Source organism: Sinohyriopsis cumingii, chromosome 2 (assembly GCF_028554795.1).
Source record: "Sinohyriopsis cumingii isolate HCF-2022 chromosome 2, ASM2855479v2, whole genome shotgun sequence".
NCBI classification, from domain to species: Eukaryota; Metazoa; Mollusca; class Bivalvia; order Unionida; family Unionidae; genus Sinohyriopsis; species Sinohyriopsis cumingii.
In genome coordinates, this window is record NC_142962.1 from 23,067,781 (window position 1) to 23,083,682 (window position 15,902).

The following is a 15,902-nucleotide window of genomic DNA, read 5'->3' on the forward strand; positions in this document are numbered from 1 at the left end:
GCCACACTGCAAACATTGTAGCGATATGACTGGAAAATTGTTAAAGCTGTGTTAAAACTCTAAATCACATACACACATTCCCTGCATTAATAATGTAAGCTATCACTGTGATTTAAATTTGCTGCAAGCATGGACTGGAAATCATGGTACCTAGATTCTAGAGCATTAATAATCTAGTGTTTGTTTAATGGTTTTAAGATGCTCCTCATTCTGTCGTGTCAGCTTACTTTAAGCCATTTTCCATATAGGTTGGAGGCAATTAGGCTCCATTGTCCCTTTTCGCCTGTCTTCTGTTTCTTCTTTCTCCAATCTCTGGTTCAAAATAATCCTGTATGTACAGTTAGATGTTCCACAAAACACATTTCTTCATCTGGGATGTGTGTCTTCAATATTCTTAATGTTTACATGGAATCATGAGCTTCTGCAGTAATAGATGCAGTTGTTAGAGTATGTAAACATTATTCCTGTGCACTATTTACAGATATCAAAACTGACATCACCATTTTTGAAATCTGAAAGTTTGACTTTGCTGTGCTGGTCCAGATGTTTGACAGTTACTTTGTGGGCAGAAAGCTGTGTTTGTAAAAGAAAACATTCTTTTAGAGTTTCATGAATTGTGTATTTTTTCACATTATGCAGTAGTGCTCCTTTAAGTGGAAATGAATCTCCAAGCCATCAGTATTTTCAATACTTTATCATTTAAACGTGTGCTGGGTCAGATAAAAAATGAAAATTTAAAAGACACCCAACCATTCATTTCAGTGTGGTGCTGGGTCAGATACAAAATGAAAATTTGAATAGACACCCAACCATTCATTTCTGTGTGGTGCTGGCTCAGATACAAAATGAAAATTTAAAAGACACCCAACCATTCATTTCTGTGTGGTGCTGGCTCAGATACAAAATGAAAATCTGAAAAGACATCCAACCATTCATTTAATTGTGGTGCTGGGTCAGATACAAAATGAAAATTTGAATAGACACCCAACCATTCATTTCTGTGTGGTGCTGAGTCAGATACAAAATGAAAATTTGAATAGACACCCAACCGTTCATTTCATTTTAGTGCTGGGTCAGATACAAAATGAAAATTTGAATAGACACCCAACCATTCATTTCAGTGTGGTACTGGCTCAGATAAAAAATGAAAATCTGAAAAGACATCCAACCATTCATTTAATTGTGGTGCTGGGTCAGATACAAAATGAAAATTTGAATAGACACCCAACCATTCATTTCAGTGTGGTGCTGGGTCAGATACAAAATGAAAATTTGAATAGACACCCAACCATTCATTTCAGGGTGGTGCTGGGTCAGATACAAAATGAAAATTTGAATAGACACCCAACCATTCATTTCAGTGTGGTGCTGGGTCAGATACAAAATGAAAATTTGAATAGACACCCAACCATTCATTTCACTGTGGTGCTGGGTCAGATACAAAATGAAAATTTAAAAGACACCCAACCATTCATTTCAGTGTGGTGCTGGGTCAGATACAAAATGAAAATTTGAAAAGATATCCAACCATTCCTGGCGCCATTTGCTGCACATTCTGTATAAATATTATATCAACTTAACCACTTTCTTAAAAAAATGTAGAAAGAACACAAAGATATATTAAAAGGAAGAGAATAACCATGGAGAAATTTTTCACCAGTTATTTTACAATGACCCCATTTATAACTACACTGTTCATATACCAGAAGACCTTATGGGGCTAGCTTGTCCATTGTCTGACATCCATATTGTATGTAAGCACAAGTTTTGTTATGACTATTCCTTCTCAACTACTTGGAGGATTGCCATGAAACTTACAAATTCATCCAAAGATCGAGTCGGTTGTGAATGGTCTTTCAGTCAGTTGAGTATCAGTCTCTTTGGAGACTCTTGCTTACATTACAGTTATATTTCCAGTAAGATATCCTATGTAATTGTTATGTTGATTAGGGAGAACGGAATGATACATTTGTTGTCATGTACTGTAAGCTGCTGGCAGATAATTCTGTCAAGAAATAAAGGACAAACCTGTTGATTTGTCACCTCTACTAATCAATAACTGTCACAAAATTTCACTTTTAAGATGATTGATGGTCACTGAATCAGACCCATAGTATGTAATCACATTTCAAAAGGCTGTTTTTCTCCTTTTCCAGGATTGACAAGTTTGATTTCACAATTGAACAGCTTACCCATAGTGATTTTTTAAAACAGTTGATATTTTATTTTGATCCACAATTACAGCAATAGGCATATATAGTATTACTCGTGTCCATCTGTCTGTACATGCATGATGCATTGGTTATATTTTTTCCTTAGCTCTTTTCAGGCATGAATATATTTCTCTGTCATAGATTATTTTGCATTGGTTTCAACAGTTGGGGAAATACATTCCCGATGGGTGCTGTAAACAATAGCCGTCCAGTACTACAGCGATCAGGGAGAATTCCCAAGCCCAGCACACAATGGAGTTTTGGCAGTAAACGGTCACTGGTGGGAGGAACAACTAGCACTGGACATATTCCATTACACCGTAACAACTCGCTCAACATATTTTCCCGTCCAGGCCTTCTAGATGTAAGTTTATAGCATTATCATTGCTTTTGTTACAGTTGCATATGTTTTGCAGGGCTGCTTACTCCATGTTGATTTACATCATCATTTTTTTAGTACATTTTTGTAAATTGTTATTTTTTACAAACCCACCTTGATGAAAACATTACATTCAACTCATTTTGGCAGCTTTCTGTGTGTCATACCATAATTCTGTCCACATCCTAGATTAACCTCAGTGTTGAGGATTTTTATGTAGTCAGAGTCTCGATAACATTTGACTACAGAATCATGTTACTAGGTATGTGAATACATCTTGGTGTATGTACCAATCAACTAATAACTCAGATGTGCACCTTATATGCGGGCCATGACCAATATTTTGTTTCTTTTCTTTGCAAAAATTATGACTAACAAATTTGGATAGAAGTCATTATGTGAAAGCAAGTTTTATAACATTTATGTATAGTGGAATTGCGTTTAGAATTGTACAATCATGTAGTATTTCATTTTGGATGTAACAATACTAGATCTATATTTTTTCCCCTTTAACTCATTCAGCCCTGGAGGTTTTTGTCGTTTTCGCTTGAAATGCGAGTATGAAACACATTTTGGGGGCTATTTCTGAATACATCCTAATTCATCCACTTCCAACAGATTTTCCATGAGACTAATGCTTAGTTGCATTCGAAACATTGTTTTCCATTGGTTATTTTACTCGTGAATGATCAAAAGGGTGAAAGTTTTTGTATTGAGACCACTCTTTATTCCAGATGCCCACCTTATTCTCCTTTTTTCAACGGTTCACCTGTCTGTGTGTAGCTTAGACTGGTCTGCCTTAGATCTGAGGTGAAAAGGTCTAAAATTCGAACACAAAATCAGATTCTGACCACAGGCAAATTTTGGGTGAAAAAAAAATGGTCAAAAAAATTAGGTTTTTCCCTCTGTATTTTGTAGTGTAACTAGAACGTCCAGATTATTTGGTATCATTGTAGAGCTATATCTGTCCGCTTTTTTGTAATACCACCCACTTTGGTGTATCTTAAATGACCTTGTTGCTGCAGAGCTCGGAAGTAGGGTACAGCCTCATCACGCCTACAGGCGGGATTGGGGCTGAATGAGTTAATAGGTCAAGTATGGGCAAAAAAGGTCAACCTCCTGCGTATCAATAAGAATTAGAAAGTTGTAGGCATTTTTATGCCCACCATATCTACACAAGGGGCATATACCCATGTCCATCCATAGTCATGTCACATTAGTTTCAACCTATTGCCAGTTTCGTCTCCACTCAATAGCTTTTGAAGGATTTCATGGACTGAAATCAACTTTAGTATGAGACTTCACATTAAATAGACCTGGCTCAAGTTTGATTTTCATATTTTTCAACAAGATGAAATGGAGTTACGGCTCTGCTTGACTTAGAAATTTGCTGCTGTTCAATTGCATCCTTTGAATTGAAAAACAAATTGCCCAACAGACTTATAAGTTTGCCTGGTAAATTACTGCATTACCTCCAACAGTGCTGTAATCAAAATTATTAACCAACTTTTTTCATATATTATTATAGTTAGTCCTAATTACACACAGTGCTTGAAGCTCCCCATCTGTCTTGCTAATAGAAAACATCACACATGTTTACACACTTATTTAATCAGTTTGAGATAGCAAATGCAAAAATAAATAATTTCCTTTTCTTTTTGATTTTGTTTTTCTTGTCCCATTAAATCAGTCCCCGTCCCCCCAAACCTTAATGGTATTAATCAGTAACCACCCATGAAAAGAAATACAGGTTATGGGGCTGATTTATCAGACCTGGTTTAAGTTCTGATTTATCAGACCAGGTTTAATGGCTGATGTATCAGACCAATTTAAGGGCTGGTTAATCAGACCAGGTTTAATATCTGATTTATCAGACCAGGTTTAAGGGCTGATTTATCAGACCAGGTTTAAGGGCTGATTTAGCAGACCAGGTTTAATGGCTGATATATCAGACCAGGTTTAAGGGATGGTTTATCTGACCAAGTTTAAGGGCTGATTTATCAGACCAGGGGTTTATGGGCTGATTTTTCAGACTAGGTTTATGGGCAGATATATCAGACCAAGTTTAGGGATTGATTGATCAGACCACGTCTAAGGGCTGATTTATCAGACTGTTCAGGGGCTGATCTATCAGACCAGGTTTATTGTTGCCCGTCAGCTCTGCAACTTGTCCATGTTTGATGTTTATCAGATTTGACATCATTATGGTGGATGCTTTTGTGAATCTGATGCTGCTTTTGCAATATGTTCCACTCATTACCCTACAAGCCACTTGAGTATGCAACAACAATTGCAACTGGTTTGGTTCTTTATACTTGCCACATTCCTTTAGCTAAAGTAAGTCAGCAGCAACAAGTGTCGCATGCATTACAGCTTGTTTCCATTTCTTCCTCTTGCCAGTGGGAAAGCGTACAACTTTATCATAGGCATTCACTGTATCAAATTAGAAATGAAAGACACTGCTTCTATATGTTGATACGTTGACAAAAAAGCTTCAAGGGTTCACTTTGAGGCAGTAGTAGTTTGGAATGCTATTGCCTAATTAGGTTACGAGTAACTGACACTGGATTAGTGCGGCTTCTCATCTATAGAAATCACCCACCACTCAGGTATGGATGATGATGATGAATTTGGGTTTTATGCCACAGCAGCAGAATAAGGCCATGCAATGCCAAAACTAATGTGGTCATGAAAGTATATAACCTAGGAGCATCGATAAAAATAAATGGATTGTTGTTGTGGGGTTTAACACCATTTTTCAGCACACGATATGCTATACATGGCGGCCAGTATTAATGGTGGAGGAAGAACCCGATAAAACCTTGGAAAGAACCACCGACCCATGAGAAGCTACTGGCAAGCTTTCTCACGTGCCCACGTTGGCTGAATCCGAGACTCGAACAAGCTCAGACAGAGGTGAGATGGCAGTGATCCGTAACAGAGAGCGCTTTAGACCACTCGGCCACTCGGGGCCCCAAAAAATAAATGGTATAAAAGTATTTAAGTTTCTCCAACCAATGGGCACTGTAAACAGATGAAATATTCTCTATGACACAAATATCACTAGGTTTTTCAAATCAAGTAACCGTGGAGAATTGATTGAAATCACTTGAACAATGCAGCAAATTAAATTTTGTTACAGATATTAGCATCTTCCAAGAAATTTAAAATCTGATACACCTTGATTGTGTCAAAAGGTTTTTTAATATTTTTAACAGAATAATATTGATTGCATATTCATAAGATAATGATACTGTCAGTCAAAAGTGTTTGATGGTAAAGATTCATTGCAGGAGAGACACTCAAGTGGGCCGTCACCCTTCAAAATGAAGTAGTAAGCTGTTTCAATATATCCAGTTTTAAGACGTGCATCTACAACTTAATCATTATAGACTGGTCTGTAGGATGGAAACCATTCACCTAATGCAGGTGTTACTGAGTGAAGATTATGCTATAGTTACCTAGAGGGACTGTTGTTTGTTACAGGACAACAGAAAAAAATTCAATTACAGCTTGTAACATAATATTTTTTAACAATATTGTCTTGATTGTGCAACTGGGCTTTTACATCGGGGAAAAATGGTTGCACAGCATTAATTTTGGTTGTTTTGTTCTCCCAGGCAATGGATTTTATCTACCTCTGCTATATATCTAATTATGCAGCACCAAGGTCAGACGAACTTAATTGTCCAGTTGCTGTTCAGAAATGATTCACACAAAACTTAAGATAATTGGTCATCAGTCCTTTAGAATTTTAAATTGCAAGGATTTACAGACAGCTGGTGGCAGATAGATAGACCTTTTTCCATTGAAGTCTTGGTTTTTCTGTGTAGTCTTACATGGATAATTGAGAGAATACATTATCACTTGCCCAACTTAGAATGTAAAATCTTCAATTCTGTTTTCAGCAAGCAATGAAGAGCCCAGTGACACGGACCCAGTCTGCCCCACTCAGGTCGGCACAGCAGCTGGGATTTTCTGTACCTCGTAAGTTTTTACAATATCAAAGATGGTCTGTAATCTTGAGACTAATAATGACAGGTTATCCACCCCACTCCAGTATTGGATCTAAATCCCTATAATAAACTATACAAGCAGATTATTCTTATGAGTTGTTTTTTTTTAAATAAAAGATTTATGAGGATATATAATGATTGTATGGATGTATTTAGTACATGTGTGAATATGGGCAGCTGGTGATGATGCATATTTGTTAATTATTATTTTAAGATATTATGCTATTATTTTCTGTTTAACCTTAATATTCGTGTATCTTAACTTTTGGTATTTAATACGTAATATCAAGGTGTTATTAGCCCTTTATTTTTACATGAATTGTGTATGAAAATTCCTATAATTTTATTTATATTTTTAAACCAGTGCTCTACAATATTCCTGGAATAATTATTTAATTAGTATATTTTAAACAGTTACTGATACAGAATTGATATTTTAGATAGACATGAGAGCATTTTCAATGGCCTAACAGCTGTGCCATGTTTTTTTAATCTATCATGACATCTTGTAACACCAATCATTTTGTGGGCCATAGGATATGGCCTGGCAGGCAACATGTGGCCCATGGGCTGCATGTTTGAGACCCCTGAATTAATGGCTGAATACTCATTTGGAATAGTTGTCAGTAAATAGCTTTCTCTAATGAAATTGCTTGCTTCTCAGTATTTCATTGGTTAGATTGCTAGACTTGCCCACCCCAACCTAAAATTTTCAAAGATTTAGCCTGCAGATTAATGTCTATGTCCGCAAAGTTTTGGACATCAAAAGAAGATATTAATTTGTCAGTATCTTAAATGTAGAATAAGGTCTGCACTCTCAGTGGCCCAGATGTAAGTGGACTTGTACGTGGAGAAAATATTCAAGTTGTTGTAGGATTTAACGCCATTTTTCAACACACAATAGGCTATACATGGAGGCCAGTATTAATGGTGGAGGAAGAACATGGGAAATCCCTGGAAAGAACCACTGACCCTCGAGAAGCTGCTGGCAAGGTTTCTCACATACCCACATTGTCTGAATCCAAGACTTGAACCCACGCAGACAGAGATGAGATGGCACTGATCCGTAACAGAGAGCACTTTAGACCACTCTACCACTCGGGCCCCCAGTATTCAAGTTAGAGCAGCCCTTGCACATGCCAGTGCAACATATTGGAACAGTTTAGATAGGTTATTTATTCATTTGTATGTGGAATGTTTTCATTGTATTTGCACCATTTTTATTTGCAGCTGGTGAGTCTTCAAATGATACAGACATCAATGCCCAATTAGATAGTTTGTGTCGCAGTATGACTGAGCATGCACTGGGAGGCTCAGGTGAGTACTCTGCATTTATTTTAATAAAGGACAGAATAAATTACATTTCATTTTGTTTGGTTTTATGAACCTATGCTCCATGTCCCTTATGTAAACATGACAACAAATGAATTTATTAAGCTGTTTTTAGCCCACCTGGTCACGGGAAATTTAAGGCAAGGGAAGATGGAATGTCTTGTCTAATATGTACAAAATGTACGTCATCTCTTCCCAGCAGCATTGGTCTGAGGATTGGACTTCAGTTCTACAAAAGGTATCCTGAGGGAGAGACAAAAGAAAAAAGCCTCACAAAGATAACATTGATATCCTAGGGATATGTCTAAAGTCATCATTTCTTGTGAGTCTTGTAGGGGATGTTGGTGGGATCCTCATCCCCCTCCCCCACTCAGTGCAATGTTTACAGCTGTCAGCTAAAGTTACTTAAAGTTTCGCATTCTGCTGCCTTTGTCTGCTTCAGGAGACAACAATGCAGTTATTACATTCAGCCCAGATTTACCTTTGTTTCCATCCAATACTAATAAGGTTTTCCTGACTCATTGATGGAGTGTTCCTCCCAATTTTTGGATGGTAGAGATTGTGCAGAAACCGCAGTTTTATTCCAGGCTCTTTCTCATCCTGAAGGTGAAAAACAAGTTGAGGTCAATCACCTTAACCCATTATGCCACCAAATGGAGAAAGTGAGATTGATAGTTTCTCCATCAGAAGGGATAAGTATGCCATCAGTCTCGATTTTGACATCACAGAAATTTCTCTGTTGTGCTTACTGTGATACTGTATATCAGTTTCAAGTCCTATTATTTGGCCTAAACATTACCCTCTTGGCTTTTACCAAAATTACAAATTGCATTGTCACCTTGTTCCATTCAAATTATCTACATTGATGGCAGCATACTTGGATAACATCTTATAGAAACATATGGTAAGTTCTATTCTCAAGGACTGAAGTGATTTCCTGTCACTTTAGATTCCACTAGCTTTTCTAGTGAACTGGGGGAAGTTTGAGCTTCATGCATCCCAGCATTTTGTACATCTGGATATAGAGTTTCTCACCAACTTCAATCTGGTGCAGCTCCTTCACATTCACTTAGTATTGATCATCAAATCGGTCTTTTCAACAAGACTTGGATTTCAGCAAGATCATTCTTGCAAGTCAGATTAATCATTGTAGTGGCAGACTTTATCCTGCTTGGTTATCTTTTTTATGCCCCCCTCCCCCCGATGGTCCTGGCTCTTAAAAGGTTGTTGGCAAACAAATCACCAACCTCAGTATTTTGTCACCAATTTTAAAAAAATGTTGCTTTAACAAGTAGTGAATGTTTTTCCAAGTCTGTTAATGTAATAGGCAATGACAATTAAAAAATATGGGATAGTTATTACCTTATTGACAACAAGCAATACAGCCATATTACAAAATAAATCATTACATGTCTGTTTTGCACTACTGCCTGTGTCTTTGCATCCGGCATCACAGTTAGTGCATAGGCATTACTGTTGTCACCTGAAACAAATGCATTATCGAATCTAAAATATCTACTTTCCTGACATCTACAGTCTCTCTCTCTCTCTCTCTCTCTCTCTCTCTCTCTCTCTCTCTCTCTCTCTCTCTCTCTCTGTCTCTATCTCTCACTCGTTTTTTATTAGAAACATGTTTTAAGCAAATCTGTATTATGTGTATTATTTTCCATTATTTTCCAAACAATAGTTTTGTAAGGAACTTTAGTTAATGACATTTTAATACTAAAACCCTATGATTGTACTTTGCAATTTAAGATAAGTGACGTATAATGCAACCATCAATTTCATGCATTCAGGAATTAAACGTCCCCCCCCACCTTTATGGCTAGCTTCACAAAGCTCATCTCCATCAACCAGGTGTTCAGAAATAAATTGTTGCCACGCTTTACATGCTTTGCTTTTAGTGAATTGGTTCCTAAATCCGAAGAATGATCACTGAATGCTGTAGATTTTTTTTCTCGACAAGCAAACTAGGATATTCATTCCCACCAATGAAACTTAACGAGTCAACACCTGGCATTAATGTACCATATATATATATATATATATATATATATATATATAAGCATTAATTACCATCATTAAATTAAAAGAAGTAATGAAGAAACATACAGATCATATCTGCCCCCCAAAAAACTAATTCGGAATAAATATGTTGTTTAGTTAGTAGTGTTGTGTGCATATACGAGTTAACAATAAGGAAATAAGGTAGGATATAAAATATAAAATGTGGGAAATAGTTATCGCATATATAGTAGCTTGAGACCACATTTGAACTCTTAACATAAATTCACACCCATTTTAGGCATAGTTAGTTATAACAATAAAGGGCATTGTTTATTTTGTTAAACAATTGCTAGTGCTTTCGCTCACTGTAGAACAGGCGGTTTCTTTGAAAGTATGTCAAAGAGGCATGAGTCTAAACTTTAGCTATTGTGCAGTTTAGGCACAGCTGACCAGAATATGAAATGCAGGCACGTGGGGGGGGGGGGGGAATAACGCACTCCAAAGAGAGAAACGGTGAGAATTTCATGTGTATTGGACCAAAAAAATCAGTGAATATTTAGTGAAAATGATGCTTAAATATGTCGCAAAACATTTCTGATGGTAGGTCCCAATCTGCATGTTTTCAGATTCAATCTCCCAACTTGGTTTTTGAAAAGATTTATTGTTTGCATGACACACTGCAATAACTGTATGGCATTAATAAATTTATTCAACGACTTTTATAAAAATTCTTTGGAAATCTTTCTGTACATTTGAAACTTCAATCCAGAAGGGGCATATTTCATTGGAACGTATTCAGATTTCTTGGAACTATTGGAGTTGAAAGGACTTTTAGGAAATAGGAATTCATTTAAGTTTCAGCAAAACTATTTTATTGGTACATTTTAAAAAACACAAAACAAGGATTAGCTGTCATTCAATTAATTGTAGCCGTTTCTGTTCGCATCTTCAGAGGTCGGTCAATTGTAGATATAATCCAGTAGCATGACTGAGTGTATCACATCATACAGTACTCAGGCCAGATGTCAACATAAATGGATTAGGATGTCACAGTGTACTGTAAAGATGGGTTTGTCATTATGAACAAAGGGTTTGTTTATGTTACAGATAGATTCCAGTGCATTGTGTATCCAAGTTTGTGGCTTCCTTTTGTGGTCCCTTTGAATGTTTCCACTCCAAATCCATGACTTTATGTTCAAATTAAACAGCCAAAAAGGATGTTGCCCCAAAAATGGCCAGATGGTATATTTTGTTGCCAAAAAGAAAAAAAATCACAATTTGCGACATTGGCAAAGCCCAGGACGATCCCTGTGCCCTTTACAGATGACCTTGCTGGCCCAAAGGAGCCCTTTTTAGTAGTCTCCTCACAAAAAGTCACGATCATGCACATGGTACACCACTCCCTCGATAACTCGCACCGTGATAAGTCGCAAACCTGCTTATAATGAGTCAGGCATGGATCCCATTTTTTTAAACCAAAAATACCCCAAAAATGTTATCCCTAATAGAAAATTATGGTCAAAATTGGTAATGTAAACTTTGATATAACGTATGAAACTGTAAATAGAACCAGGACATTTTAATCAGTATTATGAAATATCAAATTTAAAAATAGGTCATACAATTTTTGACATTTTCTTTCCAAACGACATTCATGATACACCACAATTAACGATATGTAAGGAACTTTTGATCAATGAAAGTGTCACTTATGACGAGTGAATGCAGTACTTTAATAAATAAATACAAATTAAATAAATTTTTTATCAATTGTTCTAGCTCTATCTTTTAGTTCCTTTTAAGTGTAATCATCATAATTGCAATGTTTCCTCTTGTAATTAAACATAAAATGCATCAATCTACCGTAACAGCTATGTCCGTGAGTGTTTCTCTGAGAACATAATTAAGTGCCAACTGTGTTTTGATAACTGACTTGTGGAACTATCTGTTGCATTGTTGCACTGAATTAAAAGCTGGCCTCCTTTGTATTACCGCATTAATTATATCTTTTGAATCAAATAAAGGCGGTGGACTAAAAGAAAAGTTAAAAAGGCACAAAAATCGTACAAACTTAAAATCTAGCGGCCCCGGTTGTATGTCGGGTGAACTCAATTCATTTGATCAATCGAACACTGTTAAAACAGTTATTGTGTATGTAACATTAACTACCTTAAATAAACAGACTCTTTCATAACTGTCATCAAAGATAGCAAGGCAGCCAAGTGAAATGAATACTTCGTAAAATAAAGAGCTTGATTCACAGATACAGACCACTGTGGAGTTTCCGAGAATTCTTGGACTGGCACTTAGAGATATCCTCAAAGATGATAAGAATTTTCGTTATTACTTCCAGTGAAATCATGACATCAATATTGTACAAATTGAACAACACAAAAATTGAGTTTTGACGTAGCCGATTGTCTCACGAAATAAATGTCGTGTTTTTAAAGAAAGGAATCTTGTTTAGTGATGTATCAGCAGTTAGTCTAGTTCCCTGCTCTTTGGAATCTCTGTTTGGCAGTATACTATTAAACACCATTGCAGGAACCAGACTCATCAAGAAAACAAAAATCAGTGACGTAATACACAGATTTTTCCGCGTACATGTGCTGGTTGTTGAAACTTGGTGGAACAATATTTCACATGTTGGACATTTTGAAAATAAATGTTATTTAAACAGAATAACAAACAACTTCATTAGCAAAAAGCATGTTATTCACAATTATTATCGACGTGATTGTAAAATGATGATTATGATTCAATCATTAAACAGTCCAGTACCTTAAACACCCCACCCACCCACCCCAGTTTTCTCGATGTCAGAGTGAACTTTTTTCAATTTTTGGAGGTCCCACGGTAACTCGCGCCCTCGGTCTACATTTGTGGACCCTGTTGTGTGCGAGTTATCGAGGGAGATATGTATGATCATTCTTGTGCCTGTGGCACAACTCAGTTTGGCTCATGGCAGGAATTCTTTTGGAGAAACCCCAAACAGAAATGACAGTATGTGCTGACGCCAGTACACATGGTTGGGGTGCCTGCCTGTTACCACACTTAGTTATGGTTATCAGCACATGGGAGCCATGAGACATGCCTCTCCACATGAACCTTCATGAAATGAAGGCTGTGGTCAATGCCTTTCAGTTCTAGAAGGATTGACTTTCAGGAAAAAGTCCTACTTACGTCAGACAACTCTGTATTGGTGACTTACCTCCTCTGATGGGGGGTTGGGGTTTGAGGCACCAAATCACCAGACCTGTGCATTCTGATCAAGCAGTTTCTACATTGGTATGGCCAACTCTATATCAACATAAAACAAAGACACATTCCCACAGACTCATTGTCCTGGATGACACTCTATCCAGAAAGTTTCAAATCATTCATGCAGAATGGTTTCTCCATCAGTCAGTCTTTCATCAGATTTGTGAACTTTGAGGGTGTCTGTGATTGATCATTTTGCAACATTTTGTTAGCAAATACTGACTGATCAGTGTGTTGAAGGCAAATTTAATTTTAAAGTTAGGAAGTATAACAGATTATTGGAGCAGGGGAAAGTATTATTGGATATGCCAGTGAGTGATTTTTGAACCCGAAAATAGTGTTAGATACGAGTCAGATGTACCTACTGGATGGACAAAGAAAACACAGCATGCTGGTCAACCTCTTATTTTAGTGGTATTTCAAAACTTAATGTAGAAGAGGAAGACAAACCTGCTGAATTAAAACACAGACAGTTTAAAAGTACAGTGCAATTTTCATTTCTTTTCTCATCACAATTTAGCCCTGCAGGACCATATACTACAAAACCATAAAACCCTAGCATAAAGGTTATGATAAATAATAAATAAGAATCTAAAAATGAAACTTAAAAGGAAGTAAAGATATTTATTTGATCAAAATACCTCTGTGTGAACAAGAAGACTGTGGCATGAATGGACTAGTTAGCCCCATCAGACAGCAGACTGTGAAAGAGCAGTATTCATACACATATAAGGAACAGATTAAGCTCAGAAACACTCAAGAGATTAATGCTCATACAACTAGAGGCAACATCTTTTCAAGACTTCAGTATCAATAGGGGTCTTACAGTGGAGCAGGAAGAGAAATGGATATTGAAGAGCATGTTTTTTACTTTGACTATTATTCCCTAAAAGGATACCTGAGATATAGGTTGGATGTTCAGCATTCTTGACTCCAGTTACCTATATTCCTAATATTAATATGATTAGGGAGTGTAATTAAGAGAGAAAGCAAATTTTTTAAAAGTAAATTATGAAGAATACTTATCGGATCACATTATTTAAATTCAAAACAAACCACCCCACTATGCGAGCATCATAGATGGTATATTGCTTTGCTTAAAAATTAGCCACACCTGGTGGTGGCAAGGGGAGGTGATGTGAAAGAGTTGTGTTCCTTTGACTTCATGACATGGAAAAGACAAATTGTTGTCCTTTTAGTAGAGCTGGTTGCAGGAGGTAGTAAGTTTATATCCCTTACTTTGATGTGATTGGGTAAATATTCTCAGAGGAAAATAATTCACTTGAAAATTGGCTTGTTTGAGTAAATATTATCATGGCTGACTTCTTAATTTATGGACAGGACAAATAAATGTTGCCTTACAGTTAACCTTACAATGCATATTCTGTAGCACCAACAGACTACCGGGTACATGAGAACTTCAAATAAAAATGAAACTTTTTATGGTCCAGGCATTTGGCTCCATGCCTGACCCACTACCTGGGCAGTGCCCATGGACCCCAGTAAGGGCTTAGACGTCTGGGCCTATTTGGAGTACTTTTTCACAGAAACATTTTGGTATCCTAGATCCTGGCATGGAGATATCTCAGGTCTGTACAAATGATGCCAATTTATTGTACAAAATGGTCACCATTACTGAAAAGAGAATAAACAAACTTTAAATAATTTCTTCAAAATCACTTTTCACAATTTGCTCATATTTAAGAGAAAAAGTCCTAGGATAAGGACTTTTTAATGTTATGCAGATAATGCTGGTCCATCATTAAATATGGCACCTCTCCAGTGGCCTAGTGGTTAGAGTGTCCGTCTTGGAAGTGGGAGGTTGTGAGTTTGATCCCTGGCCGAGTCATACCAAAGACTTACAAAAATGGTACTAACAGCTGCCTCGCTTGATGCTCGGCATTAAAAGGTTAGTGTTAGGACTGGTCGGCCTGGTGTCAGGATAATGTGACTGGGTGGGACATCATGCTACATGTCTGCGGCATGATGCCCCAGTGCTAGACATCACTTTAAACTGCCACAATGCAGACATCTTAGCAATATGACTGAAAAATTTTTAAAGCTACATTAAAAATCCTAATCACACATATTAAATATGGCCAGTTCTAATGTACAATGCATTTGTCATATTGCAATCATTGCCACTGTGTTGATAAAGAGTATAAATAAAGGTTTTGTCTTAATTCATTTGTTGAAACATACTGTAAGTGGTCTATTGATAGATACTCTTCTCAGATAAAAATGGCTTCCCTTAAAAATTTAAATTCTCCATCCACGTTACAAATGTGATAAAAGGGGGATTCCCCATCAGTTTGAAAATCCTAGAGTATTTACTGTGTGAACGTGTTTCAGATTTGTACAAATAATGCCGATCCACCATCAAAGATGGTTACCATTATAAAAAACAGAAAAACTACTAAACCATTATATAACTTATTTAAAAAAATCAGTTTGGAAGCATTACAGAGTACACAGTGACAATAGATTTTACCTGCCATTCTACTTTAAAAAGAAATTCAGAATCAGTAATATTGGGTAAGTAGCACTGCATCTTAAATAGAACGCATTAGGGTCTCCCTGTCTAGCATTCATTTGTTTCTAAAAATACTTTTTTTTTTTTTACAAATGTGCATCAGTAACACATTTTTTGTCATGAAAGAACTTTTCTTGACCACTGACTCGGGCTGTGACTTT

General features: G+C 36.7%; 1 protein-coding gene across 1 annotated transcript in view; it reads left to right on the forward strand.

Moving 5' to 3' along the window:
- The window catches only part of LOC149804464 (protein Smaug homolog 1-like), a 123,294-nt gene that overhangs the window by 95,286 nt on the left and 12,106 nt on the right, over window positions 1-15,902 (forward strand). Inside the window, exons 10-12 of the mRNA XM_089940673.1 lie at window positions 2,379-2,577; window positions 6,501-6,579; window positions 7,839-7,925. Coding sequence (XP_089796799.1) covers window positions 2,379-2,577; window positions 6,501-6,579; window positions 7,839-7,925 — 365 coding nt within the window. The remainder of the gene's footprint in view (window positions 1-2,378; window positions 2,578-6,500; window positions 6,580-7,838; window positions 7,926-15,902) is intronic.